Below are 26,270 nucleotides of genomic sequence, written 5' to 3' on the forward strand. Positions count from 1 at the left end.
ATTTAAAATACCTTTAGCCCCTTTGGGGGGCTTGCTGAGGCTGCAGGGTGTGTGTGTGTGTCCACACAGGTACGTTTCCCCCCCGCTGGCCATTCTTCTCACCGCCGTGGCCGGGTAATTTACCATTTTCAGCCCTTTCGGGCCTCCGTATGAGCGCGCGGCTGCCATTTTGGTGGCCGCCGCACACTCATACGGAGACCCGAAAAGGCCGATAATGGTCAATTACCTGTCCACAGCGGTGATAAGGATGGCTGGTGGGGGGATAGGGAACCCGTGCGGACCCCCCCCCCGGCGTCCTCAGCAAGCCCTCTGAAGGGGCTAAAGGTATTTTAAATATACTTTAATTTTAAAAATAAAATAAAAGAAAATTTGTGGATCGGCCGGACCAGACCCGGCGGTCCAGATCCGGTCCTACAGAACCGGGGGTGGGGGTGGGGTGGGGTGGTTCGGTTCAACCCTGAAGCCCCGGACCGGTCCGCACATCCCTAAGGTACACTATTTCCAGTCAATATTATGTAAGATAGCAGAACAATGGGCTGGTTCAGGCATCACACTGAACCCTGGATAAAGCTGGGCTCCAGACAATGTCCTTAGGCTTGGGGAACATGTGCTCTCCCTTCCTCAGGCAAGCAGCAACTTCCTTTTCAGGTTAAAATAAGTGCAGATTGTTCGTGTCATCTGAACTGGCCAATTTTGGCTTATTCTAACCTACTTTTTTCAGATAACACGAGATCTGTAACTCACTTCAATCCAGTGAGACATTAAAGCATGATATGTAATCCTGTGTATGATATTTTTGTATGTACTCGCTTTGTTTCATTATTTACCTCTAATGTTGCCATTAAGCCAAATCCTACCGTTTCCCAATAAAAACACATGCAGTCATCTATTTTAAAATGTTTGTGTAACGTAAACACCTATGCATTTGCTCTCTTTCTACTTTTCATGGAATTAAAACATGGGGCATATTTACAAAGAACCAGGAGTACTACCGCTGATAGGCAAAAGAAGAAGAAAAGGTAAGCAATGGTTTGCAATCAGAAACATTGCTTCAATAGATTTATGACTGACTCTTGCACAGTAGCTGATGGCAGGTTAAATGGGGGGAAATGGTGTATATTATTTATTTATTTATTTATTTATATATTTATATCCCGCTCTTCCTCCAAGGATCCCAGAGCGATGAACTACATACTTGAATTTCTCCTCACAACAACCCTGTGAAGTAGGTTAGGCTGAGAGAGAAGTGACTAAGTATTATCCAACTGATGGGCTACTTTGGGCTACATAATCAATTTTATCCATAAGTAGAACCTCAGCACACATTTTTAAAACAATTCACATCTATTCTGCATTTTCACAGTGCTTCCATTAAGTATTTTATTATACTGTACATCTCTTCTAGACATTTTTTGCCATCATGGCCCCAAGTTTATATAAAATTCTGAACACTAGAGCCTCCAATTCTTAAACTGTCTGCTTACAAAGCTGAGTGTATGTCATTGAACTACCTCCTGACAAACTGCAGAAAAATTTGCAGCAAACTTAGCTCAGGATCAGTGGGGCTATTGGCTACAAACATCTGGAAAAGTAGTAGAAATCCACTAATTTGGAGCAGGGGAATGATGGGCCAGGAAAGAATTAAGTACTTCATTTCCCCTACTTTTTCTTCAACCCCAATCACCCATTTAGAAGCAGCTTTCTCTTTAAAAATGGCCATTGGGGTAAAGTTACAGGCATCTGAACGTCTGGTTCCTATTTAGTCCTTAGCTCAAAGCTTGGTTCAGCAACAGACCCACTGAACAGCCTTGCATAAATCACTATCTTTCAACCTTATTTCCATTTTGCAATCTGACAATTTGTGATCTACCAAAATTTCGTGGTGACAAGCATGTAAAATTAAGAAGCTACAAGTGCTGCATAAAAACAATTATTAACGTTATGATTAATAATAATGGGGAATGCCACAAAACTGAGGCTCCAATCTAAACCTCTTAGGCATGTAGAAATTGAACAGCATTTATGCACATGTTAAGTGGGCGAAGAATTAATCCTGAAATGGAAATCCTGGAAGTGAGCACAATTGCAAAAGTTGTTATATAGCAACCAAAAATCAAACATAGTACTTACACTTTCACTCTGAAAGGGGTTTAGGAAGTTTCCACCCATTTCACCATCATCGCGAGGGGTCCCGGGCTGATTGCTCATGCTCATATTACTGGGTGAGTTCTGTTTGGAAAAAAGAGGACAGGCAAACTGTATGCTTCAGAACAGTGTCCAGTGTGTAAATTGAGCAATCTGAGGATGAAAACATAAACCCTCAAGCATCTCATCAATGCCTCAATCTAGTAATGGTGATTCAAAACCAGAAATAGGCTTCCAAACACAGATTATAATAAATCTGACACCATGTATAGAGTAGAATGCTGTGTGTAGGAGTGCGGAGGGGTGGGTGGGCGCAAACCAACCAGTTATTGGTGCTTGTGGAATGATAATGCTCCCACCTATCCTACATTATAAAATTAATTTTGAATGGCGAGCATCATAAGTCCCGGGGGGGGGGAATCCTCCTCAAGTTATGAACCAAATATAAAACAGCTTCCTTGTTTGACATTACAATAAACTTATATAGCAAACTGAATTGAGGCTAGGATATATGAAATGCTTCTGATAATCTTTTAACCATGGTTAAAAATGATTTAGCCATGAGTATGAACTCTCTCCCTCCAGCACCTCTTCTGTTGCATGTGAATTTCCCAGTATGGCCATAACCGCAGTGAACTGTTGACATAAACATCAAACTTAAACTTGATTAATCCTGACCAAGATTTGCAGTTGGCATTAAATTGTTGATTAGTAGTAAATCCTGTTGTGCAAGTATTATGCTTAAGTCAAGAGTGAGAGGTCAAAAAAGGAATACACCTGTGATTTATTAGAGAATAAAATTAAATCTTTATTATACAGAATTTGTACACTAAAGATTTAATTTAACTCTCTAATAAATAATTCTGCTTGTACAATCTTTTGATACAAAGGATAACAATGTATCCCTTGATAACAATTAAGTTTAAACTAGACTTCTAAAAAGCAACAACTATAACACATTTCCTTGGTGAAAAAACTGTGTTAAAATTAAATGCATACTTACTTTTGAGATACTGTCCATGTCTCCTGAGCCTTAAATTAAAATTAATATTCAGTTTAGTTATAATTCTCATCAGTTTGAGAATTCTACATTTTCAAAATCAACCCCCCACCACCACCTTCCATTATGCAACAATGAGTTTAGGTGTATCTAAGATCATCATAAATGCACCATGACAAGAGCCTTGTTGGCTAGCTATGTAGGATCGAAATTTTAGAAATACTGTAGATACACACCAACAGCAGCAATTATTACTATAACATAACATTCTAGTCCAACTATCAAAGAAAATTTTGGAGAACTTGTTTTATGTGATTCTAGGAATTTATCAATTGTAGGGCAAAGGAAAGGGATGTAAAGGAAGGGATCCTGGTGGGGTTTGTACTTTTAATGGCAGTGCGCAAACAGCGGTTTCAAATAGTATTGTTCAAACTCAGATGCTAAAAGAATGACAATTTGATTTTAAACATAAAACATGTATTTTATATTTTAAACCAGTCATTCTTTTAGCATTTGAGATCTGAGTACAATTTGAATACTACTATTTGAAGCTGTATTGTTAGTCAAAAATGATAACCTGACTGAAAGTGTGGGCTAACATGTTCTGCAGAAAGTATCTAACACAAAAACTGCCTTCTCATGCTTCATAAGGCCAGACCTGGGTTTTTTAAATTGTTTTAACTGTTTTAAATGGTGTTTGAATTGTTTAGATTTTATGTGGTTTTGATTTTTAAATGATTATATTTTGTTTTGAGTTTGTAAACCGCACAGAGTTGTTGGATGGGTCAGTACAGAAATGTAATAATTAATACATAAATATAAGTAAATAAAATAAAAATAAAATAAATATGGGTTGCTGAAGTTTTGATGACTACCTTTGTGATGGTTTAATGACCAAATACTCTTCAGCCATTTCATCTTTTTGAGGTTATATGTTGCTTTTATATATAAGAGAACATCTTCTCTTATTTATATATTTTATAAATCATCTTAATATATTATTTCTATATTAAGAGAACGTATTCTTCGCTATGAAGCACACCACCCATTGAGATAATCAGGAGAGGTTTGTCTGCAGTTGCCACTGGCTCGTCTGGTGGCTACTCAAGGACGGGCCTTCTCCACTGTTGCCCCGAGGCTTTGGAACATGCTCCCTACTGAAATAAGAGTCTCTCCATCTCTTACAACTTTTAAAAAGGCAGTCAAGATACATTTGTTCACCCAGGCTTTTAATTAGATACTGTTTTAATAGTTTGATGGTTTTTAATAATTTTAATGTTGTTTTAAATTTTAAATTGTTGTAATGTTAAACAACCTTTTTATTTGTTGTTTTTATTGTACTGTAAATCGCCCAGAGACTTGTGTTTTGGGCGGTATATAAATATGTTAAATATGATAAAATTTCTGTGGATGTTTTAAATACTTTATTACCTTGGGATTTTGAGCCCTTGCCCACTGTAAACCAATATTTGTTGCAACTGAGTTACAAGTTATTCTTTTTATAAATAGACAGTAGATTTGCTTGATTTGTTATTCTTAACTTTTGGCCTTTTAGATGTGATGTAGTGCTGGCGTAACAGCATGTACTTTCTTGAGCTGTCATGTTTACTCAAAATACAAATGTGCCTTTTCCCTTGCATTCTGTTATTTACTGGTCAAACAAAGTACCATCTGCTGGCGGTGGCTATTTTTCCATACTGCTTGTGTCAAAAGGACATCTAAATCATTTCTCATAAGCAGAAGTTTTGTTGGCCATTCTTTTTATGCTTAATTGTCAGTTTCTCTTTGTGGCAAACTAGAAAGATTATTTTATTTTATATGAGCAAGGAGAAGAAGTAGACAGTGAAACAGTTGTGTGCACTGCTCTTCAGAAGACTGGTTAACTGAGAGAAATTCTTGCTCCTAAGCCTGAACAGGTTTTCCCACTCTTGATTTTTTAGTACTTTGGTCTTAGATCAATTTTTTATTTTAGGTTGAAACCTAGGTTGGGGCTCCCCATCATAGGAATTTTCTTATGGTAATTGCTTAGTACTATATTTTTCATCAGGAATGTTACAGCACGTATGTTCTTAAAAGTTATTTTAAAGTGCCTACGGCATTTACGCTGATGCGGTGTTTATGCCGGAATTGAGGGGTGATGGAAGGAGGCGTGGTGACAAAAGGAACAGAGGTGGCAGCGGAGGAGCAGCGACAGCACAGCTGGGCCTTGCTGGCCCTGAGTTTGTATGCTCCGCTACCCGCCCTTCCCATTCTTATGGAGAGCCATTTGCGCTCCATGTGGGGGCATTTCGGTCCCTTGTTCTCTTCCCTGCTGAAGGGGGTGGACAGGTTGGGCCTGCGGCGGGGCCATGGCCATATTTAGCGGCCACAGAAGAGTGGCAAAGTCGATCCTCCGCTGCTACCAGGAAGAGCTTTCAGGGCTGGTGGTACAGGTAAGCACCTTCTAATTTATACTTAAAAGTGCCTTTCCCCTAGTGGCACCCGCACCGGCCACTAAATATGGCCATGGCCTCATTGTGGGCCCAACCTGGGCACCCCCACCCAAGCAAACCCCTTCGGCAGAGGAGAGAGCCGAAATGCCCCCATGGGGATTGCAAATGGCACTCCATGTGAAATAGAAAGGAGTTGTGTAATTTACTTGCTGGTTTAGCTGTGGCGTTTATGCTGATGCAGCGTTTCTGATGGCGTTTGAAAAAATCTCAGCCATTTTCCAATGGTGCGGCATTTATGCCAAAGAATAAGGTAAATATGAAAACCAGAAGAAGAAGAAAAATTATAGCCAAAGTAAATAAAGACTTTATTTGTGTGCCCCAGTCCTGCTAGTAGCTTAAACACTCTAGTAGGATGCAAAGGAAAATTTGAAAGTGATGAGGCCTTCCAAACTGAACAAGTACCGTAGCCTAAAAGCCCCCAAGCTGAATTATCCTTACCTAATGATCCATTCATATGATGTGAATCCATTCCACCCAATCCACCCATAGGACCATCAGACCCTGGTCCCATTGGAAACTGCAAAGAGTAAAAATGCATCATACTACATGCTAGAAATTTCCTTTGAAGAGGAACATGCAGTAGAGAATAACCAGCATCAACAAGTTCCTTAGACTTAACTTAGAAGAGGACATACAATCTTCTATCAAAATATAATTGCCAATATCACAGGAACATAGAAAACTGCCTTAAACTGAGTCAGATCATTGGTCCATCTAGCTGAGTATTGTCTACACCAGGCATTCCCAACAGGGAGCACTTGTTACCCTAAGGGTTCTTGAAGGGCTCCTAGGGAGTATTCAGAGCTCTCCTGCCTCCCCATGCTACAGTCACACTTTTTGTTCCCCTTCTGAGGATTACCATTTTGAAGCCAATGCATCCTTAGCAATGTGTCTACTGAAGAAGAGGAGGGTGAAGACTCTCCTCCTCTGTTATGTTCTGATGAGGGCAGAATTAGAGCTCTAAGATGCTGAAAACCTGAAGGGCTTCTCCTCCTCTCCCCTCAGCGTTCTCCTCCTCTCCCCTCAGCCTGACTGACAGGTTTCAGAAAATTAGCACTGAGTACTCCCATTGACATTAATAAGACAAGTAAAATTATCCCATTAATTTCAATCATGCATTAATTTTAAGTAACAGTATAGATGTAAGCCAGTGACTCTCTAACTCACTCTCACCACAGATTTAACACATTTAAATGTATGTATGCGTACACACATACACCCAAACACATACCCACACCCCTCACTCTTTGGGATACTTGAGCTGAAGGTTTGTGACAGAAGGGCTACATTTGTTTAAAAAGAGTGGGAACTTCTGGTCTATACTGACTGGCAGCAGCTTCTCCAAGGTTTCAGGCAAGAGTCTTTCTCAGCCCTATCTGGAGATGCCAGGGATTGAATGCAAAGCAGATGCTCCATCACTGAGCTACGCCCAAAGGTTGCATACATGGGTTTCTTGGAAAGAGTCCGTCCAGTGCTTGGAAGGACTTCTTGCCAGGCACTGATGTACCAAGTTCTGCTTAGCTTCAGCAAAGTGCCCTTAGATCATGCTCTGGAACCCTATCATTAACAGTAAAACAAATCCTTTCCCCACAAAATTACATAAACAACTGCAGATATTCCTTATAAGCAATATTTTTGTAAGCATAATTGCATAGGAACATGGCCCTTGTTGCACCCACTGCTGCACTGTCAAAATTCAGTGGTGCTGGCCTCGTAAGCAGCAGTTGTGTATATGTTCTTCCACATGAAGAAAATGAGAGTGGGCATATATAAGAAAAAGTGTTTATATTTTGATTGTTGGGGCAAGCTGCACAATTTAAATATATTTATTTAATTTTGGATATTTACATTAGGCCTGTTGGGTCCAGGAGGTACTGCATTCATTAAAGTGTACATGTTGTCTCCAGAGTTGGTTGAATCTGAAACAAAGATATTTTCAGAAGATTAAGCACTTTCAATGAAGTGTCATTCAAGACACAGATAGTGCCAATAATACAATAGAACTCTTTCTTTATAAGGGATTTCCTTCATAAGCAGCTCTTGGCTAGGTCATGGCCAGGAGCTGAATTTGCTGGGATTTAATGCATGCTCTTAAAAGGAAAGCAGGATAAAATACTGCATAGAACCAGATGCAGTTTGCATCTTTCAACTTCACACGTTATAATATAAATGTTTGACCTCACTACAACAACTGCTACTACTACAACAAATATTTATATACCGCTCTTCAACCAAAGTTCTCAAAGCGGTTTACATACATAAATAAAATGGTCCCCTGACCCCAAAGGGCTCACAATCTACAAAGAGATAGAGACCAGCAACAGCCACTGGAGGGATTATGTGTTGGGGTTGGATAGGGCCAGTTGCTTTCCCCCTGCTAAATATAAGAGAATCACCACTTTTAAAAGGTGCCTCTTTGCTCGGTTAGCAGGGGGCAAATGGAGGGATGCTGTGCTGGGGTTGGGGTTATAAGGCAGCTGCCTTATAAGATAATTATAATTAGAGAGATAATTACAATCTACACATTACAGATTAAGAACAGAGGCTGAGTGACTTGTATAAGACCACCCACTTAGCCCCACAAATGAGGTCAGACTCTAATCCAGATTACTCAGGCTGAAAGCCACAAATCATACTGGCTATTAATTCTCACACCTCTAACTTTTATGGAAGAAGCATAGGTCAAGCAAGGTTTGGACCAGCAAAGTAGAAGAATTAAAGAGGTGCACAGAGAATTTGCTGTGATCCAGAGAGACACAACTTTGAGCTGGATTCAGAAACAATTTTGCAATGGACTGTGGGCAAACAGTTCTTGTTTACTAGGTATTTTGTAATACGTACATTGAGTATATTTCCGATTTCTATGTCTCTCCCTTCCTTGCTTGTGTTATAGTTTTTTAGAAGCTGGATCAAGGGGCATAAGATTTAACTGATGGCGTTGAAATTCTGGATGTTTGGGAATTCCCGCCTTTGTGCTCTCAATGAAAACCATTAGTGTCAAATTGAAAGTGTGCTGCCTCTTGCTCAATAATTAACAGAAAAACTAGATGACATTTTTGCAAGGCAAGGAAAAGAGATAGCAAATGTTAAAATTGGTTCATAAAATCATTGAATTTCCTTGTAACAACTAGTCTAACTTCTTTGCCTCTTTGTAATTTCAAACCATTGGGTCTCTTCCTGTCCTCAAGGGCAACAGAAAAGAAGTCTGCTCCATTTTCTATGTGACAGCTCTTCAGATACTTGGAAGAGAGCTCTCATATCTCTCCCTTTTTAGCACAACTACATGATCTTCTTGTGCTAGAACAATGCTCATTTCACAAACACTTTGCCCTCAGACCTTTGGAGTATGCGCTCCCCTTTCCCATTTCCCTCATGCAAGTCAGAAAAATTCTACTTGTGTTTGCGGACAGAAAGAACCTTGGCTTATTCTAACAATGCTCCAAACAAACTTAGATCTGAAACTCACCTCAAATCTTGTGTTCAGATCTAGGTTTACTTGAAGCACTGTGGTTTGAATAAGCCAAGAATGGATAACACGAATGAACCTGGCTTCTTTCTAACTACAATTGCAAGTAAAATACTTCTGACTGGTAAAGGGGACAGGAAGGCCAGGTGCAGCACGTACTCTGGAGGCTGGGGGACATCATGCAAAAGCCAAGGTTTAATCTTGGCTTTGTACAAGTTCTGAACCCACCCAATTTCTAAGCTGGAACTGAACCAAAGAGTTATTAAAAATATCAATAAGTCTGAATGGAGCAGAACTCCAATTTTAAGTGCTTTACCCTGTTAATGGACTTGCATTACAGTCAAACAGTTTTGGGCACAGTTGGTACATGTAATAAATAATATATTGAAGGTTACTTTCACATTATATCTAAATATATTCTTAATGACCTATTTTAAAGGAGCAGTTCTCAGGAAACAGAGATGCTGCTGTTGTCATGATAGTGGCAACCACAATAAATTATGAACAGCATAGGGAAACTATGGACTTATCAAAGTTCAGGAAATGGTTCAAAAACTGTGGGACTTTGTGCCACAATGAATAAATTTCTATCTTATGACTGCAAAAAAGGAAGGGTGTCAGAAACCTCAGATTTAGCAGAGGGCATAAATTGTTCAGATATAAATCTAATGTTTACAAAAAGTATAATCTGTTCTCCGCATTATAAGTTGTGTATTTTTCCTTTCCTTTTTGTGTGGGTGCGGTGCATTTTTATATTCTTATGCTGTATAAGTGATGTATTAGTAATATTTAAGAGAAGGGTTTTTTTCTTAATGAAATTGATTGTATTAGTAATATTTAAGTGAAGGTTTTTTTTCTTAATGAAATTGATTTTCGAAACATCGTCTTTACATTCTTTGGTTAAAATAGATACCTGCTGGACTAGGCATGATGGGTGTTCCTGGTGGCCCTCCCCCTCCTGGTGGACCCTAAAAACAAAGCAAAACCATTTCATGAATGGAAATTTTTTTTAAAATCACAATAACGATAATCCAAGACATTGAGGTAACTGATAAGATTTTAAAATCTTATCAGTTTTTATCAGAAAGAGCTTTTTGCCTTGACAGAAGGGGCACATTTTCATACAACAGAATATTAACCACCTCTAATCCAATGGTCTCCAATACCTATTGGACTGTAAAGTTCAAGTCCCTATCACGGGACATGAGGGCGAACAGAAAAGTGTGGCAAGGATGACTGTCATGGCCCAGATTGTCATAGCCCTGCTCTCAGTAATTACATGGAGTCAGATGCTTAGGAGGTAGGACCAGCCCCAGCTCAGGTTCTTGACACCCCACCAGAACATGAGCGTGCCCTGGAGTTGGAGCCACAAAGTTAGCTCTTTGGGGCCTGAGGTCTCTGGGAAAGCATGCTTGGAACCCGAGTCCACTACAGGGCTGGCCTCTTCCACATCATCATGCCCCCAAAATTTGCACACCAGCACTGGCAACAAGCTTGGCAGAAACAGATAACATGGAGAAGGAGGGTCCGACTCCAAGCTAGAAGGATGCCATTTTAAGGCTTCCACTCTCCAGGCAGGGAAGAGGAACTCAAGCGGAGTAGCTTGGCTCAGAGGCACATAAGGGCTCAGTCTGCCTCTGGCTGGTATCAAGTTAACTTGCTCTCTTGGACCTCTGGATTGGTCTTGCCTGTGTGTCGCCGGCAACCAGGACAGGACACTGACAAGGTGAGCTGTGTAGCAGCAGTCCCTTGCTCTACCCTACTCATTTTCCATCCTTCCTCCTTTGGCTCTCATATGTTGAGGTTCCATTCTGTTTCTTGCCTCTTCCCATTGGCTTGGAAGGAAAGGGGCAGCATAGAAAAGCTCTACAGCACGTGTAATTCTAAATGGAGGAGGAGGAAGAGAAAAAACAGGTTGCTCAACTGTAACTGATGATCTGGTAGAGATCCATCGACATCCATAAGAAGTGGGTACTGCGCCTGCGCAGGGACCATGCGGAAGCTATGCCGAAGCTTGTCGGGGTGTCCTGGCCATGCCCCCACGCTCTGTGTGTGCTACTTAAGGGCGGCCAGGACGCACATTTCTCAGTTCTTGGATCACCGCCGCCAAGGTGACGACCATCCAGGTGAGTTTGTGAAAGGTTTTTTAAATTAATATATATATATATATATACACACACACACATACATACATACATACATACAAGATCTTTATGGAAACAAATGCTGCACACCTGGCACACTACTGCAGAGGGGTAGGAAGGGAGGGTCTTATGGATGTCGACGGATCTCTACCAGATCATCAGTTACAGGTGAGCAACCTGTTTATCTGGGTCGAGATCCGTCGAGACCCATAAGAAGTGGGTGTTTGGCAAGCTCCAAAAAGGAGGAGGGTGCAGTAACAATTAGGGTAATACCCTTTGAAAAACACTCCTCCCAAAGTTGGCCTCTGCAGCAGAGCGAACGTCTATGGCATAATGTTTCATGAAGGTAGTCTTGGAGGACCAGGTTGCTGCTTTGCAGATGTCCATGAAGGTCACTCCGGAGAGGTGTGCAGCCAAGGAAGCGTGGGCCCTGGTAGAATGGGCTTTGATGGCTTCAGGAGGGGTTTGGTTCTGAAGCTTATATGTAAACAGTATCAGGTCCACTAGCCATCTGGATAACCGTTGATGAGAGATGCAGGTGCCCCTGGAGGATCCTGCATAGGCCACAAACAAGCGTTGCAAAAGGTCTTTGTCCATGACAGGTAAAATAGGAGCGCCCTGCGCAGATCAAGAGAGTGCATGGACATTTCCAGAGCTGAAGATAGGCTCTTAAAGAAAGTCGGGAGGGCAATGTCCTGGTTCAGATGGAAACCCGAGACTATCTTAGGTCGAACGGTAGGGTCCATGCACATCAGGACCTTATCCTGGTAGAATCGAGTGTATGGGGGGGGGTCACTCCTCAGAGCCACGAGCTCACTAACATGTCTGGCCGACATGATGGCGACTAAGAAAGTGGTCTTCCAGGAGACTAGTTTTACAGGCGCTGTTGCCATGGGTTCGAATGGCGACTCAGTGAGTGTGGAGAGAACCAAGGAGAGACTCCAAGGTTCCACAGGCGGTTTAACTGGAGGGTAGACGTTAGCCAAGCCCTTCAAAAAAGCTTTACTTTCTGGGTGAGAAAAGAGGGTGGTGCCATCCGAACCAGGGTGACGTGAGGACAGGGCAGCCAGGTGGACCTTCAAAGAAACATTAGCCAGGCCTTGGGCCTTTAACAAGGAGAGGTAGTGTAATACTTGCTTGACAGACACATGCTGGGGCAAAAATACCCTGGTTCTTGCGTAGTTTCGGAAACAGAGCCATTTACTAGCATAATTTCGCTTGGTGGACTCCTTCCTGCGATTTAAGAGGATTTCTTTCAAAATCCTACGTGCCACACAGTCAGTCTCAGGGTGTGTATGTCCGGGTGGAGAATGAGGCTGTCGTCTTGAGATAGCAGATCCGGTACCTGTGGAAGGCGCTGGTACCTGTTCTTGGACGGTCTGTGTAGCTGTGGAAACCAAGGCTGCCTTGGCCACCACGGTGTCACTAGGATACAAGGGACGGGAGTCGCTAGAAGATGAGCCACCGCTCTGGCAATTATAGGCTGAGGGGGGAACATGTACGTAATTCCTTCGTCCAGTCCAACTGGAAGGCAACCCCCAAGGACAGTGGGTCGTGTCCCGCTCTGGAACAGAAGCGGGCATACTTCGTATTCAAGACTGTTGCAAATAAGTCTACCGTCGGTTGAAGCCACCGGTCGAAAATGGGGGTGATATACTATGATTTGAGTTCCCATTCTTGGGGCTTGTCCTGGAGGAAAACCCGGTTGAGGTCGTCTGCTAGGACATTGTCCAACTCCTTGATGTGGACAGCCACAGGTGAGACCCGGTGCTGGAGGCACCAATTCCATATTTGAACAGCGAGGGCACACAGGCTGCAAGACACCATCCCATCCTGGCGGTTGATGTAAGCCAGAGCTGTCGTGTTGTCCAGTTGAATTTGCACGGACGAGCCCTGGAGGAGCGGTTGGAAAGCTTGTAGTGCAAGAAAAACCACTAGCAATTCGAGAAAATTGATGTGCAATTCGGCTTGTTTTGGTGTCCACTTCCCCTGAGTCCAGTGGTGGCCACAATGTGTTCCCCATCCTTGAAGAGAGGTGTCTGTCGTCAGCCAGACTGATGGAATCGGGGTTTGGAAGGGTACGCCTTCAAGGAGATTCCTTCTTTCCTTCCACCAGGTGAGTGAGTCTAGGACCAGGGACAGGATCTCTAAACGTTTTCGCTGGCTGTGTCTGGTCGGGTGAAGACAGACAGGAACCACAGCTGCAGTTTCCTCATTTTCAAGCCCGCAAAGCGGATGACGGTGTTGCAAGAGGCCATTAGGCCCAGAAGGCGTTGAACTGTGTGAGCCGTTTGAACAGGGGATCATTGGCATAGACCCACTAGGTCCCAAATGCATACATATCGCTCTTCTGGCAAGTATGCCCTTTGGCTGTTTGTGTCCAAGACTGCGCCTATGTACGTGGTTACTGGGACCGGGTCCAAGTGAGACCTCTTCCAGTTCACCTGGATGCCCAGGTCGTTAAGTAGGTCCAATACACAGCGGATGTGCGAAAGTAACTTGCCTTTGCTCTTTGAGGTCAAGAGCCAATTGTCTAAGTATGGATAAATTGAAATCCCCAATGTCCGTAGGTGGGCAATCACTGGGGCCATGCACTTCATAAAGACCCTTGGGGCTGTGGACAGTCCAAAGGGTAATACATTGTATTGGAACACTTGGGTTCCTATGGTGAACCTTAGGAACTTCCGGTGTTGAGGTCTGATGCTGACGTAGAAGTAGGCGTCTTTGAGATCCAGCGTCGCAAGCCACTTTTCTCCTTGTAAGAGAGCAAGAATTTGTTGCAATGCCATCATGCAAAACTTCTGGACGTGTACAAACTTGTTTAAATGGCAGAGGTCCATAATGGGACAAATTCCCCCATCTCACATGAGGATTTGAAAGTAACGGGAATAGAAGCCGCTCCGCCTGTCTGCTCACGACACTGGGGCTACTGCTCCTTTTTGCAGTAGCTCGTTTACCTCTTCCTGTAAGGCACACGTTGAAGGAGTGAACCTCATTCCCGTGAACCATGGTATTGTCCTGAATTCGATGGCATACCCCGAGGATATGATCTTCAGGACCCAGCGGTCTGATGTTAGGTGGTGCCATGTGGGGGCATGGCTCACCAGTCTGATGTAATGTGGCGGTACAGATGATGGTTGAACGCCCGCAGGCAGGGATGGGGAAAGAGGAGGTGTCAGTGAGCGGACAGATGGTTCAGGGACGCTTCTGGGCGTCGGTGGACTTGCGCTGAGCAATGGTATGGTGATCTCTGCCTCTGGAAGGAGGAGCGGAACCTTGGTTGGTAGGGCGTCGAAGTGGAAGCTTGATTTGTAAAAGTTTTTGCCATAAACTTCGATTTTTTTAGTTGCTCCATCATCAAGTCGACTGCCTCGCTGAAAAGGCCAGAGCCATCAAAGGCCAACCCTTCTATTTTTTCTTGCATATTGGGCTGTAAATTAGTGGAGTGCAGCCAAGCATGTCTGCGAAGAGTGATTGCTGCTGTCATTGCCCAGGACGCACTTTCTGCCAAGTGTTTGGGAATGCTAAGGAGCTGTCTGGTCAGGTCACCGGATCGTTCCAAAGTGCGGCAGAATTTCTTTTGAAATTCATCTGGGGGCAAAGTGTCCAAGTCCGTAAGAAAGGTTTCCCAGATGCTGTGGCTATATTTAGCTGTACAGGCGGAGTAGTTAGCCACCTTGATAGAAAGACAGGAGGTTGAGTAAACCTTCCTGCCCAAAAGATCCAATTTTCGACTGTCCTTGTCAGGTGGCACTGTATAGCGCTTTCCAGTTTTAGATGTGGAGGCGCAATCAATTACCAGACTATTTGGTGCAGGATGCTTGTGGAGGTAGGCATTATCCTTGTCCTGGATACGATACAAGCTTTCCAGGCGTTTAGACGTTGGGGTGGAGGTGTGAAGTACCTCCCAGGCGCACTTGGCGGCCCGCGTTATAACAGGAAGCATTGGCAAAGCAACGGGTGCTATTAATTGGGTCTTAAGCATGAAATTATAGACCGGGTCATCTATGGTGGCTAGTTCTGAGCGAAGATCCAGCCCTAATGCCTCAGCCATAGCCCGCACATGTTTGTGATACGTCTTGAGCTCCTCATCTGGCGACACATAAGTGGCAGGGGCCAAATCAGTCAGTGGTTCTACAATAATTTCTTCCTCTTCCTCCTGGTCTGATACGAAATCGGAGGAACCACAATGGTCAGAGTGAGAGGTAGATGGTGAGGCAGGTATTATGGTCTGTGTTTCTGAAGCAGTCCCGTGATAGACAGGGGCATCCGTCTGCGTGGACACTGAGCGCGTCCCAATGGATCTAGTCTGCAAGGCTTGGTGTGCCAGAGTAGCGGTACTAGTCTGGGTGGAGACTGTGGTGAGTTTTGGACATGCAATCACAGGTAACTTTGCAGGCAGGGGAAACTGAGAGGCAGGCTTCCACGGTCTGGCTGAATCACACGTGTAGGGAGCCGCCGGTGAGGATGAACCAAGACCCTGGATCGACCCCATGTGGGTGAAACCATGTGGGTGAAACCACGGGAGAGGGCTCTGCAGGTGGGCTGCTGTCAGTTTAGATGATGGATGAGCGAGCGAGGATGCAGGCTCTGGAGGCTCCGCTTCCAGAAGAAAACCCAAAAATGTCAACGTCGATGGAGTGTTCGATGTCGAGTCCAGCAAAGTAAGGAGTACATTCGACTCCGTCGGAACAAGAGGTACTGCGGGATTGACTTTTGCCAGTATCGATGTTGAAGGTTGGTGGCAGTGGTCGGTATCGAGGGGAGACTTGCCTGGATACAGAGACCACTGGTGCATGAAGTGTCGAGAGAGGAAGGGCTGTCGTCCTCGGCGTGGATGGAGGAGAAGAGGCAATCGGCGTTGGAGCCGGAGAAAGGGAAAGGGCTCTCGGAACGGTAGCGGTCGGTTTCAAAGCTGTGTGCGTAGGCTGCTGTGCTGGGATCGAAGCTTCCGCGTCAATCGAGGACAGTGGCGCGCAGGTGGTGCCGTCAGGCCCTGATGTGTGTGTGGGGGGGACGAATTTGCACACTCGAGGGGGACGGAGTACGTTCTACCGTCAGGTCGATAAGTCTTTGACGCTTCCCATTTGGTGTTGAGGGGCGATCGGTGTTTTTGCACTTTGAAGATGTTGGTATCAAGGGGAGAGCAGCCTTCGACCCCGAGGTCGATGTCGAAGATCAGTCCTCCTTGCGCGTCAATGTGGGTTTCCCACTAGATGTCGATGCCGAAGGGGGTTTCGGTGTCGAGCGGTCAGTGTCGAGCTTCGTTTCTCGGGTTTACTTGGAACAACCTTGGAAGGATGGTCAGGACTGGAAGTCGATGCTCGTCGGGGTTGCGATTTAGGTTTGTGCGAGGTCGACACCGACGAGGACTTAGGAGGGGTCCTCCTTCCCGACGCTGAACGGCAGGGCGTCCCTGGCATCAAGGGGCTCAGCATGTCGTCATATATAGCAGCATGAAGACAAAGCACGTGGTTTTTCTGGGTCTGCTTGGAAAAAGATAGGCATATCTTACACGTGGCGATGTTATGCTGTTCTCCCAAGCAGATGAAACACAAGTCATGTAAATGCTTAGAGGGGAGTTTTGCTTTACAGCGCTCGCACCTCTTAAAGGATTTCTTTTTGTCAGCCATCTCGCAGTAAGAGAGTCGAAGGATCATCAGCCAGTCAGTTAGTCAGAAGAGCCAGAAGAGTCGGTCAGCCAGTCAGAGTTCAAAAATGAGGGAGAGAGTACGTCAGCTGGTCCGAGTCAAGGAGGAAAATGTGGATCGTCAGCCAGTCCGTGTTAAAAAGCCAAATAAACAGGTCCGTGGGAGAAAACAAGGTCACAAACTCTTAGAAAAATACGAGGAACTTCCCGACTAGTGGCAGACCGAGGTCCTATCGCAACGGTGGTCGGAAAAGAACTGAGGAACATGCATCCTGGCCACCCTTAAATAGCAAGCGCAGAGCATGGGGGCGTGGCCAGGACACCTCGACAAGCTTCAGCATAGCTACCGCATGGTCCCTGCACAGGTGCAGTACCCACTTCTTATGAGTCTTGATGGATCTCGACCCAGATCAAATGGCTAGACGAAACAGAGCAAGGTGTATAGCAGTGGCCACGGCAATCAGTCGGTTGGTTGGTCCATTCATCTGCCCTTTCCATCAATCACTTTCTGGACTAAACCCACTGAGCTTTCTGTTAGTCAAACTAATGGGCACAATTCAGTCCAGAAGCAACAAGAGACCAGCAGGAAGTTGAGAAACAATGGGGTGGGGGGTTGCATCATGCAACTTGCATGTACATAATGCTCTTCAAGGCTGCAGTTCTATGCACAATTAATTCTATGCACAGTTAATGAATAAGCCCCACTGAACTACATCTGATCCAACAGACAAGCATTGACTTGCACTCTCCCAAAATAAAGTCCAACCCTTGCTTCTCCTCTTTGCTTGGAATCACATTTTTGCCTCCCATTTTCTCTGCTGCCTCCCACTCACTCATCATTGCTTACGGCTAACTACAACTCTAGTCTCAAGAACTATCTATTCACTGGCTTCTTTGGATTTTGACAATAGCACAGATATAGCCTTGGAGCATCATCTGGTCTTTTCACTTGTCTTGGCTCTGCTTAATTCTTGACCACTTTATTTCATGCTTGTTTTGCTTGAGCCAAATGTTCTCTTCTGTATTGACCACAATCTCTTTGTGACCCTGAAATATGTGATTTCTAAAATCTGGACCCTAATATCTTAAAGGTGCAACACAACTTCCTTGGATGATTTTAGTAACTGTTGGATACCAGTACTGTATTTTTGTGAATATAACCCATACACAAATAAAACTCACTGTTGATCGTTGGTTATGTAAAAACAAAACCCTTGTATTATCCTCACCCTTTGTATTTATTATCCACTCCTTCTGAATGAGTATAGATAGCAGCTGATCGGCAGTTATGTATTTTAAAAAATCCTTATTTTTTAATCCACTTAATTCCTCACATCTCCACCCTCAGATGCAAAATCTTGCATCTGATTAATCACTGATTATATTCAGCAAAGATATGGTATATGCAAGTATCCCTAAGAGTTATGCTATTGTTCTTTACATACTGAACAAAATTTTCAAAAACCATATAGGTTGAGTAAGCAGTATTCAAAACGTTTTTCTATTGAACTGACTAGGTACCCTTTATCTAGTTCTTATAACATGTCACAAGCTTTTTAATACACATCTTAAACAATGTTGATTAACTGAATGACCAAGTATTAGATAATCAGCTCTGTCTTTATGTGCACAAATGTAACTAATGCATTAAAATTAGACTGACAAGAGTTGATTTAATGTTAACAAAATCTATTAAAATCCCCCAAATGCACTTCCCCCCTTTCCTTCCTTTTTGTCTTTATTTTTGTGTTGCTAATATGCTAACCATCAAAACAGAGTGAACTGATTAATAAGCAAGCTATTATTTTTAATTCAACACTGCTAATTAATTTTAGCCCCAATCACCTAATTATTCAGCAGTCAGCATAACTGTTTTCCTACCACGTTTGCAGCTACAGTAAAATTCCAGAAGTGACATCAAAACCTGATTGAACATTGTTTTCATTTGAACAGTAATTAAATAAAACAAAATCAGCACTTAAATTTCCTACAGTAAAATTATCTATGGTTTAATTTTTTTTAAAAGGGCTAGTATTCAATTCTAGCCAAAAAACACCTGCCTAGACTGACAGGCAAGGGAAGAACAGCAAATCCCAGTCCTCCCCTCACCCCCCTTGCCTATTCTCTTAAGTCTTCAGTGTTTCTCCATTCTCATCCATCAGGGACACAGTAGAAACATGACTAAACATTAACCTGTTCACACTCCTATTTCCCTCAAACCAAACATGGCCTCTGGCTCAACCTTCCAGCCCGTAAACCTTTCAGGATGAGGGGAATGGCGATGCTCTTTTTTTGCCTCCTTCATTTATTCCCCATTCCATATCTAGCTCCTTGAGTGGGGAAAAGCATGGAAACATATTGCTCCTGTCCTACAGTCTGCCTTCAGCAGGGCAGGGCAGGGCAGGGCAGGGCAGGCTTCTCTATATGATTCTCTGGTCTCTGTCTGTGCTTGCCAGGCCACCCAGTATCAATGCATTTGTCCCCAATGCACAGTTCTCCTCAACTACTTTGGAGACACACATTGGTTGTACAGGTTGAGTATCCCTTATCCGGACACCATGCAGTAACAAAAACATAAAACAAAACACCTCAGCTCACTTGCTCGCAGATTCCCAATTTTGCTGCTTTTAAACATGCAGTCAAAACTTACTTATTTCAGTCAAAACTTATTTCAGAAGGCTGCACACATCTAATCCCCCTCATTGCCCACCCGGGACATTTCTCCCCTGGTTCCGTCATCCCAAGCCCACTCCCTGCTTTCCTCCTTTAATCTTCCTTTAATTACATTGGGGATTCCACCACCAGAGTGCCTTGAGATTGAACTATCCAATCCCATTCAGTTTAAGTGAGGAAAATAAGTATTGTTAAAGTAAAACAGCACAAGGGGTGTGTGTATGATAAAGATAGTTCTCAGGTAATTAATGACTAGAAAGTAAAATATTGCACGGAATTGTATTTGTGATTATGCTTTTTGGACCCTTCAAATGCAATTTCTAGAATTCAAGCCAATTACAGTGTCCCTTGAAACAGCTGACTTTACTTCTTCATTATTGAAGACTATGTATTGTACCAGTTAGAGAACATATGCTGAAGTAAAACACAGCATTCAGGGCAATTTTGGCCAGACTCTTAACTGCTCTACTAATGAACATCAACATATGTACTACAGATATATGGCAGTTACAATGACACAAAACATCCAATGTTTACTTCTCAACCAATACACATGGGTTTTCCTTAACATCTGGACAACAATTTCTTAACCTAAATGATATGCAACATCTATGCTAATGAGTAAACACATATGCACATGCGCATAAGCACACACACACACATACTCACTACATAATTCCCTGGTGAAGCAGAAGAGTATGGTATCTAAAAGAGAAAAGGAAACCACAGTAAGCTATTTTCCCCTTTAAGATGGAAGAAAAAGAGGGTTCTTCTTAATAGTTACGTACTTAATTTTCCATTTTAATCTGGTTTTTAGAGAGAAGAAACCAGTAAAGTCAATAAAGGCCATCTAACTGTTCCATGATTTCTATTGATCAAATCACTAAGAAGATCTAAAGGTGAATTTTTTTTCTTGTTTCTCAATGTCAGCAACTGTTGTTACAAGACATTTTTAAATTATGCATGCTGTACATTATAATCAGCACAATTAGAAGTGGGTCCGTATGTGTGTAAGAAAATACCTCTAGAATGAACACATGGAAACAAAGGAATATTTATTAAGAGAATTTTGGTCCCATCTTTCTAGAAAAGAATATCCAATGCAGCTAACAAAAACCACTACATATTTTAAATGCTATATTAGCAATAATACATTTTAAATTGTATTAAGAGAGAGGACAGCAGTACAGAAGCTTAATAAATAACAACCACCATATAATAAATGTGGAGGCTACAGAAATAAAAGATAATTAAGCAGCCATATTGGTCAAATCTTTTACTAGGGAGGAAGACAAAACTGACTTCTGGGGTGGGATGGAGAGCATTCCAGAGTCTGGACAAACCACTGAAAAGGCCCTTTTCATCATCAGCACCATCCCAGAGGAACACGGATGGTATTTTATCATAGAAGTAAAGTGATTTTTGGTACTTTTTAAAAGGAGCAAAGCAACATCCAATACTTTTCAAGATTTACTTACAGAATTAGCATTTGTAGGATTTGGCCAAGGTCTACCACCTCCTGGACCCCTAAAATATAAAAGATCACACAATAATTTAATTTAACCTACCATTTAAAAATCAATGCTATGTTCTGTTGTGTACATTCTCCCTGTTATTCTCAGTTTAAAATAAGATAAACTAATTCATTTGTTTCAGTATAGTTCACCTCAATCTAGTAGCGGCTCATCCTAAGGAACCAAGGGGGCACCCAAAGGAGGCAGTTTGGGTGGCTCCTCTCTCTCCCATGCTGCCTACAGATTGACCCTTTGCTTAACTGCACAGCTCTACCTGATGAAGGGCCAGCCTGCAGGCAGCACAGGAAAGAGAGGCGCCACCTGAGTTGTCTCCTTTGGCGTTCTCCCCACCCCCCACCCCTGGCTCCTTAGGATGAGCTGCTGGTGGCTCATCCTAAAAGCAAATCTCAAATATTTTGGAAATAATGGCTGCATGTGATGGACACACTTGTCTGTGAATGTTCATATAACAATACTTTTGTTTTTCTCTAATGCGCAAGAAAAATCAGGTTTCACTGGTGTATGCTCGCATATTTCTGTTTCAGCATCAGGTTGATTTGTAAGGCAAATAAGGTCTTCCAGTTGTCTATAAGAAATCAACTGATGCCCCTGACTGTGATGTAATAAAGCTCCTTCAATTGGTGTCTCATGTAGAGATACCCGGCACAGCAGAAAACCTTTCAATATCAAGCTGTCAGAAAAATGAGGCACCCAAACCTAACTGAGGCAACCAAAGCTAAGCAGGAAGGGAAGGGCCTCTTCTTCCTCAGTTCATTTGCTTTTTTTAAACTACCCAGTGAGATCTATTTTTTTCAGGAGGCACTCTCATTGTCATGTAAACAATGGACCCTGCCTGTCAACCAATAAGACTACTTCCCAAAAGTAAAGACTGACCCATCGTAGAACCATTGGAGAAAAACAAATTCAACTTTTTACTGCAGAAAGAGGAAGATAAATCTGCTGCTCTACTCTATCTCTATTGCTGAGATAAGTCTCATCAGAAGTGGTGACTGTACTTCAAAATCCTGATAAGGAGACAACAAATGTTTTTTGGGGGGACACAAAGCTACCTGCCACTTTCTAGCCTCTTTTTGTGTTAGGGAGTTCCTCTAAAGATTGTTAAAGTACTCTGCTAGTTGCCACACACCCTTAGCATTATGGAGGACCTATAAATGGATGACACTTCAATCAATACTTTACTTATACCCTAGGGGGTGGCATTGTTTCTTTGTGGCTGGACAAAACTATTTTCACTGTTACTCTCATTGCTAAGGAGAGTCCTTGTGGGTCACTTTACACAGTCAGGGAAGTGCATGACACCATCCATAGCACTAATCTGCCTAGTATACCATGTCCATTATAAAAAATATGCTTTAGAGTACTATGTCACAATACATCTGCACATTGGAGGCAACATTATCGTTTATCATTCAACCCTGGCTACCTGTGAGTCTAAACTGCAATTTCCATCCTATGGACTCCTATAGATAGTCTTGTAGGGAGAGGTAGCTTCTACTATGCATGAATGTACCCAGAGAGATTACTCTAGGAACACCACCACATTTATTCTGCCCAGGTTTGTCACAAATCTCAGTTACGTCTATTGCACCCTTAGACTTCCACCAGTAAGTGCTGTTCCCCTCAATAAGAACTAAAATGTAACTCAGCTGTGGTGCTGGCTCACCTAATCTTCTGAACTTGCACAAACCCTATGCATACCAAAAGCCAGCAGTAACCAGGGTCCTCTCATTGAAAACTGGAAATGGTACCATGATCAGTATCTGACTGTATACATCTTGTTTCTCAAAAGATGAGATGGATAGCAAGAGTCCTACACTTTGCCTCAGGGCAGGATTTCAAAGGCTAAACTCTTGCTATCAAGTGGGAAAATAATAAACATAAGAACCTGTTCAACAGTGTTACTTATTCAGTTTATGTCAGAGCTGCATAACTTTGGCAATCCTATAGATGTTGAACTACAACTCCCGTCATCCCTGATTATTACTGGCCAATGTGGCTGGGGATGACGATGATTAAGTACCTCCTCACAACAACCCTGTGAAGTAGGTTAGGCTGAGAGTGGAGTGACTGGCCCAGAGTCACCCAGCAAGTATCATGGCTGAATGGGGATTTGAACTCAGGTCTCCCCACTCCTAGTCCAGCACACTAACCTGCTGGATGTCTACCACTGCCTTCAAAGCCCAAAAAACAAATGAAATCCACCGAACACCATTACATTTTAAGGACACTACTATTTTACTACAGGCAAAAACAATTTCACATACCCATAAAAACCAAAAGGGAGAGAGAAGGACGACTTCGAAAAGCAGTTATCTCTACTAGCAAAAAGAGTGAGTCCTTGCATGTGCCTTAATACGTGTGGAATGAGGACCAAATATATTAAAATATACAAAAATTAACAACAATAACAACAACAACAACAACACAGAATTTCAATATAATACCACTGCAGGAAATCAACATTTTTATCAAGAAAATATTGGGATCTTGGCTTGTGGAAAGTCTCCAGGTGAGGCTTTGTCTGATGCCATATGAATATGAAACATATGCTATTTTATTGCAAAAGTTAATGTTAACCAGTGAACTAAAGAACATTCTGCCTATAACATTCTACACATCACTTTCATTAACTAACCATGAAAACATGGAAAACATGATGCTTGTTGCAAATGTTATAGTAATATATTGTTTTACTTACATGTTCATTCCAGGCATCCCAGGACCACCTAAAGCATTCAGTGGGGGTCTCATTGCACCTCCATAGTTCTGCAATGATAACCAAGGGTCAGACTACCACAAAACAAAAAAACAAAACCAAAGAGGAGGGGGGAAAGAAAGGACAGCAGGTTAATGACTTCCCTACATATCTGCTGATTGGACAGGCCAGTACCATTCATTGTCAGGATTTGTGTTGCTTGACTTTAAGAACAATTATTATTTCTATACTATCTCTGATGAAAGAAACTATTTAGCATTTTCTAATAGTCTTATTATCTTAACAATGGAAGTGTGGTCAGCACATTTAAAAATGTTAATTGATTCATGAAGATTGCAACATTTATGGTAGCCTACGCAATTGTCAGTGAGGGGCAGATTTTATAGCCAGCCCATTTATGAAAGCTGACTCAAGCTCTAAAAACATTTTAAGGGATTCAGATTTTTAAAACAACTCTTTCCTAATGCAGTATTTTAGTAACACAAGCATTAGAATGCTATCTATGCCATAGAAAATGCTCTTTCATGAATACAAAACAAGATGAATACTAGGTTTCTTTAATAAGCAAGCAATAGTAATGAGCACCAACATTATTCAGAGGACATGAAAGTGATCTGGAAACTGCAGAGCCTATACCCAGTCCAATGGCATGTTCTACACAAAACCAGATGTGTGTCAAACAGCTCCCAGCCGATCTTTCAACTATCTGTATGCAATTGTAGCACAACTGTATCTTATCTCAAATGTACAGACTATAAAAGCTGTCCTAATTTTTTTTTAAAGTGATATGTATTTTGAGAAATCTCAGGGGTAGCATCCAGACTAGTTAGCCATGACTAAGCATTACTAAAATCAATGAGAAAAGTTAGTCATGATTAACTAAAGTTCCATTGTTTTTAATGGGACTTAATCATGGCTAACATAGTCTGAATGCTGTCCACTGTGCTTTGCGAAGTGAAGACAGGAAAATCTGAATGTTTTGAATTAGCCAAGGCTGTCCCTTATAACATTTTGTGACTGTAATGCAGTTAGAACATACAATTAAAACAAAGTTATCCAAATAAGAAAATCTATGTTGTAGGATAATATGCTCAAGCAATGACTCATGATAACATGTCACTCAGAACTTCTGTGATACTGTACAGAAATATCCTATAAATATAAATACATATCATGATCACCATAAGAAATTAAACAAGTTTTTTAAAATAAGTTTCATAATCTTGAAATCCATTCTAATTAACTCTTCCCACTAAAAGTTCACTATACTTTATTGGTGGATTGCAAGAACAGATTTTATATCAAATCATTCAAGAACAGATTCTCCATAGAACAATTCAAAGCAGCATTTTTAGGGTGCTATCCATTTAGCAGGGCTATTAAGCAGCCAACCTTCAATGTAGTTTATGCAAAACTAGGTACAAGATAAGGTCCTTTGGAAGAAAGATTGCTCAGCAGCAGTACTTGTTGGGACTATTTTCTCAGTGAACAAAGGCTATACTAGACCTTGTTCTGCCACACAAGAACCTAGTGAGTCAACACAATACTGTTGGTATTTTATAGGCAGCAGCTAAAACAGAGAAAACAAATTGCCCAAAGCCACTCAGCACATCCATCATTTATCTAAGGGTGCAACTGTACACATTGTTGACAAGGAAAAGACACTATAATTACTTTTACTGCATGTTTGTCATGGCTGAGCTTTCTTATAAATGCACTCCAGTGATAAATTACGTTACAAGTGAACCCCGTTATCCACAGGGAGTTCCATTCCACCATGGAACCACGAATACCAGGGCATTGCAGCAATGGGAATGTGGGCGGTGGGGGGTTAGGCTGGGGAAAGGGGCAAAAAAAGAGGGGGAAATCACAACAAAAAGTGTCCTTCCAAGCTCTGCGGGTCTCCGGCCTTCCAGGAATGCCTCCCCATCCCAATTTGGTCATTTGCCCACAAAAACTCACAGGATTTTATTTTTAATGAGCTACAAAATGGCTCCTTCTTCTAAAATGGCAGCCGTAAATGACCACCACGTTATTTCTGGCCACCCCGACACTAGGGATACGTGGAACTTAACCCTTTGTGTTCCACATATGCTAAGGACAGGTGCCTATTTTGGGACCACAGATACGTGAATAGCAGTATCATGTATAGCAATGTCCACCTGTATTACACTTTTGACCATTTTCAAAAACAAGATGTTTTAAATCACTACTAAATGTAAATCTTACTATGTTGGAATACCTTCCAAGAGAGCTTAATCAAGTATTTATGGCAGGAAGAAAGTGAAAACGGTGATTATGTAAAACCAACATTTCTGGGTAAAAGGCAACATGCTAAAACTGACGATTAAGGAGCTTTCCTTTATTATTAGTGTATTAAAATAATATATAGTCAGTGCTGTTCCATGACATTTTGTTGCCTGAAGAAGAGCACCAAATGGTGCTCCTT

At 42.2% G+C, this 26,270-nt stretch overlaps 1 protein-coding gene across 16 annotated transcripts in view; it reads right to left on the reverse strand.

Moving 5' to 3' along the window:
• Positions 1–26,270, reverse strand: part of SSBP2 (single stranded DNA binding protein 2) — a 210,574-nt gene that overhangs the window by 9,393 nt on the left and 174,911 nt on the right. For 7 of the 16 annotated variants that reach the window (XM_053288747.1, XM_053288748.1, XM_053288746.1 and 4 more), the window contains 8 exons: positions 23,804–23,871; positions 21,049–21,097; positions 20,240–20,275; positions 10,017–10,071; positions 7,486–7,556; positions 6,076–6,154; positions 3,149–3,177; positions 2,131–2,229 (listed from right to left, as the gene is read on the reverse strand). In XM_053288747.1, coding sequence (XP_053144722.1) covers positions 2,131–2,229; positions 3,149–3,177; positions 6,076–6,154; positions 7,486–7,556; positions 10,017–10,071; positions 20,240–20,275; positions 21,049–21,097; positions 23,804–23,871 — 486 coding nt within the window. Of the gene's footprint in view, positions 1–2,130; positions 2,230–3,148; positions 3,178–6,075; positions 6,155–7,485; positions 7,557–10,016; positions 10,072–20,239; positions 20,276–21,048; positions 21,098–23,369; positions 23,454–23,803; positions 23,896–26,270 lie in introns of all 16 variants that reach the window. The other 9 variants (XM_053288736.1, XM_053288741.1, XM_053288735.1 and 6 more) reach the window with 2 other exon arrangements.

This window comes from Hemicordylus capensis, chromosome 2 (assembly GCF_027244095.1).
Source record: "Hemicordylus capensis ecotype Gifberg chromosome 2, rHemCap1.1.pri, whole genome shotgun sequence".
In the NCBI taxonomy this organism is placed as follows: domain Eukaryota; kingdom Metazoa; phylum Chordata; class Lepidosauria; order Squamata; family Cordylidae; genus Hemicordylus; species Hemicordylus capensis.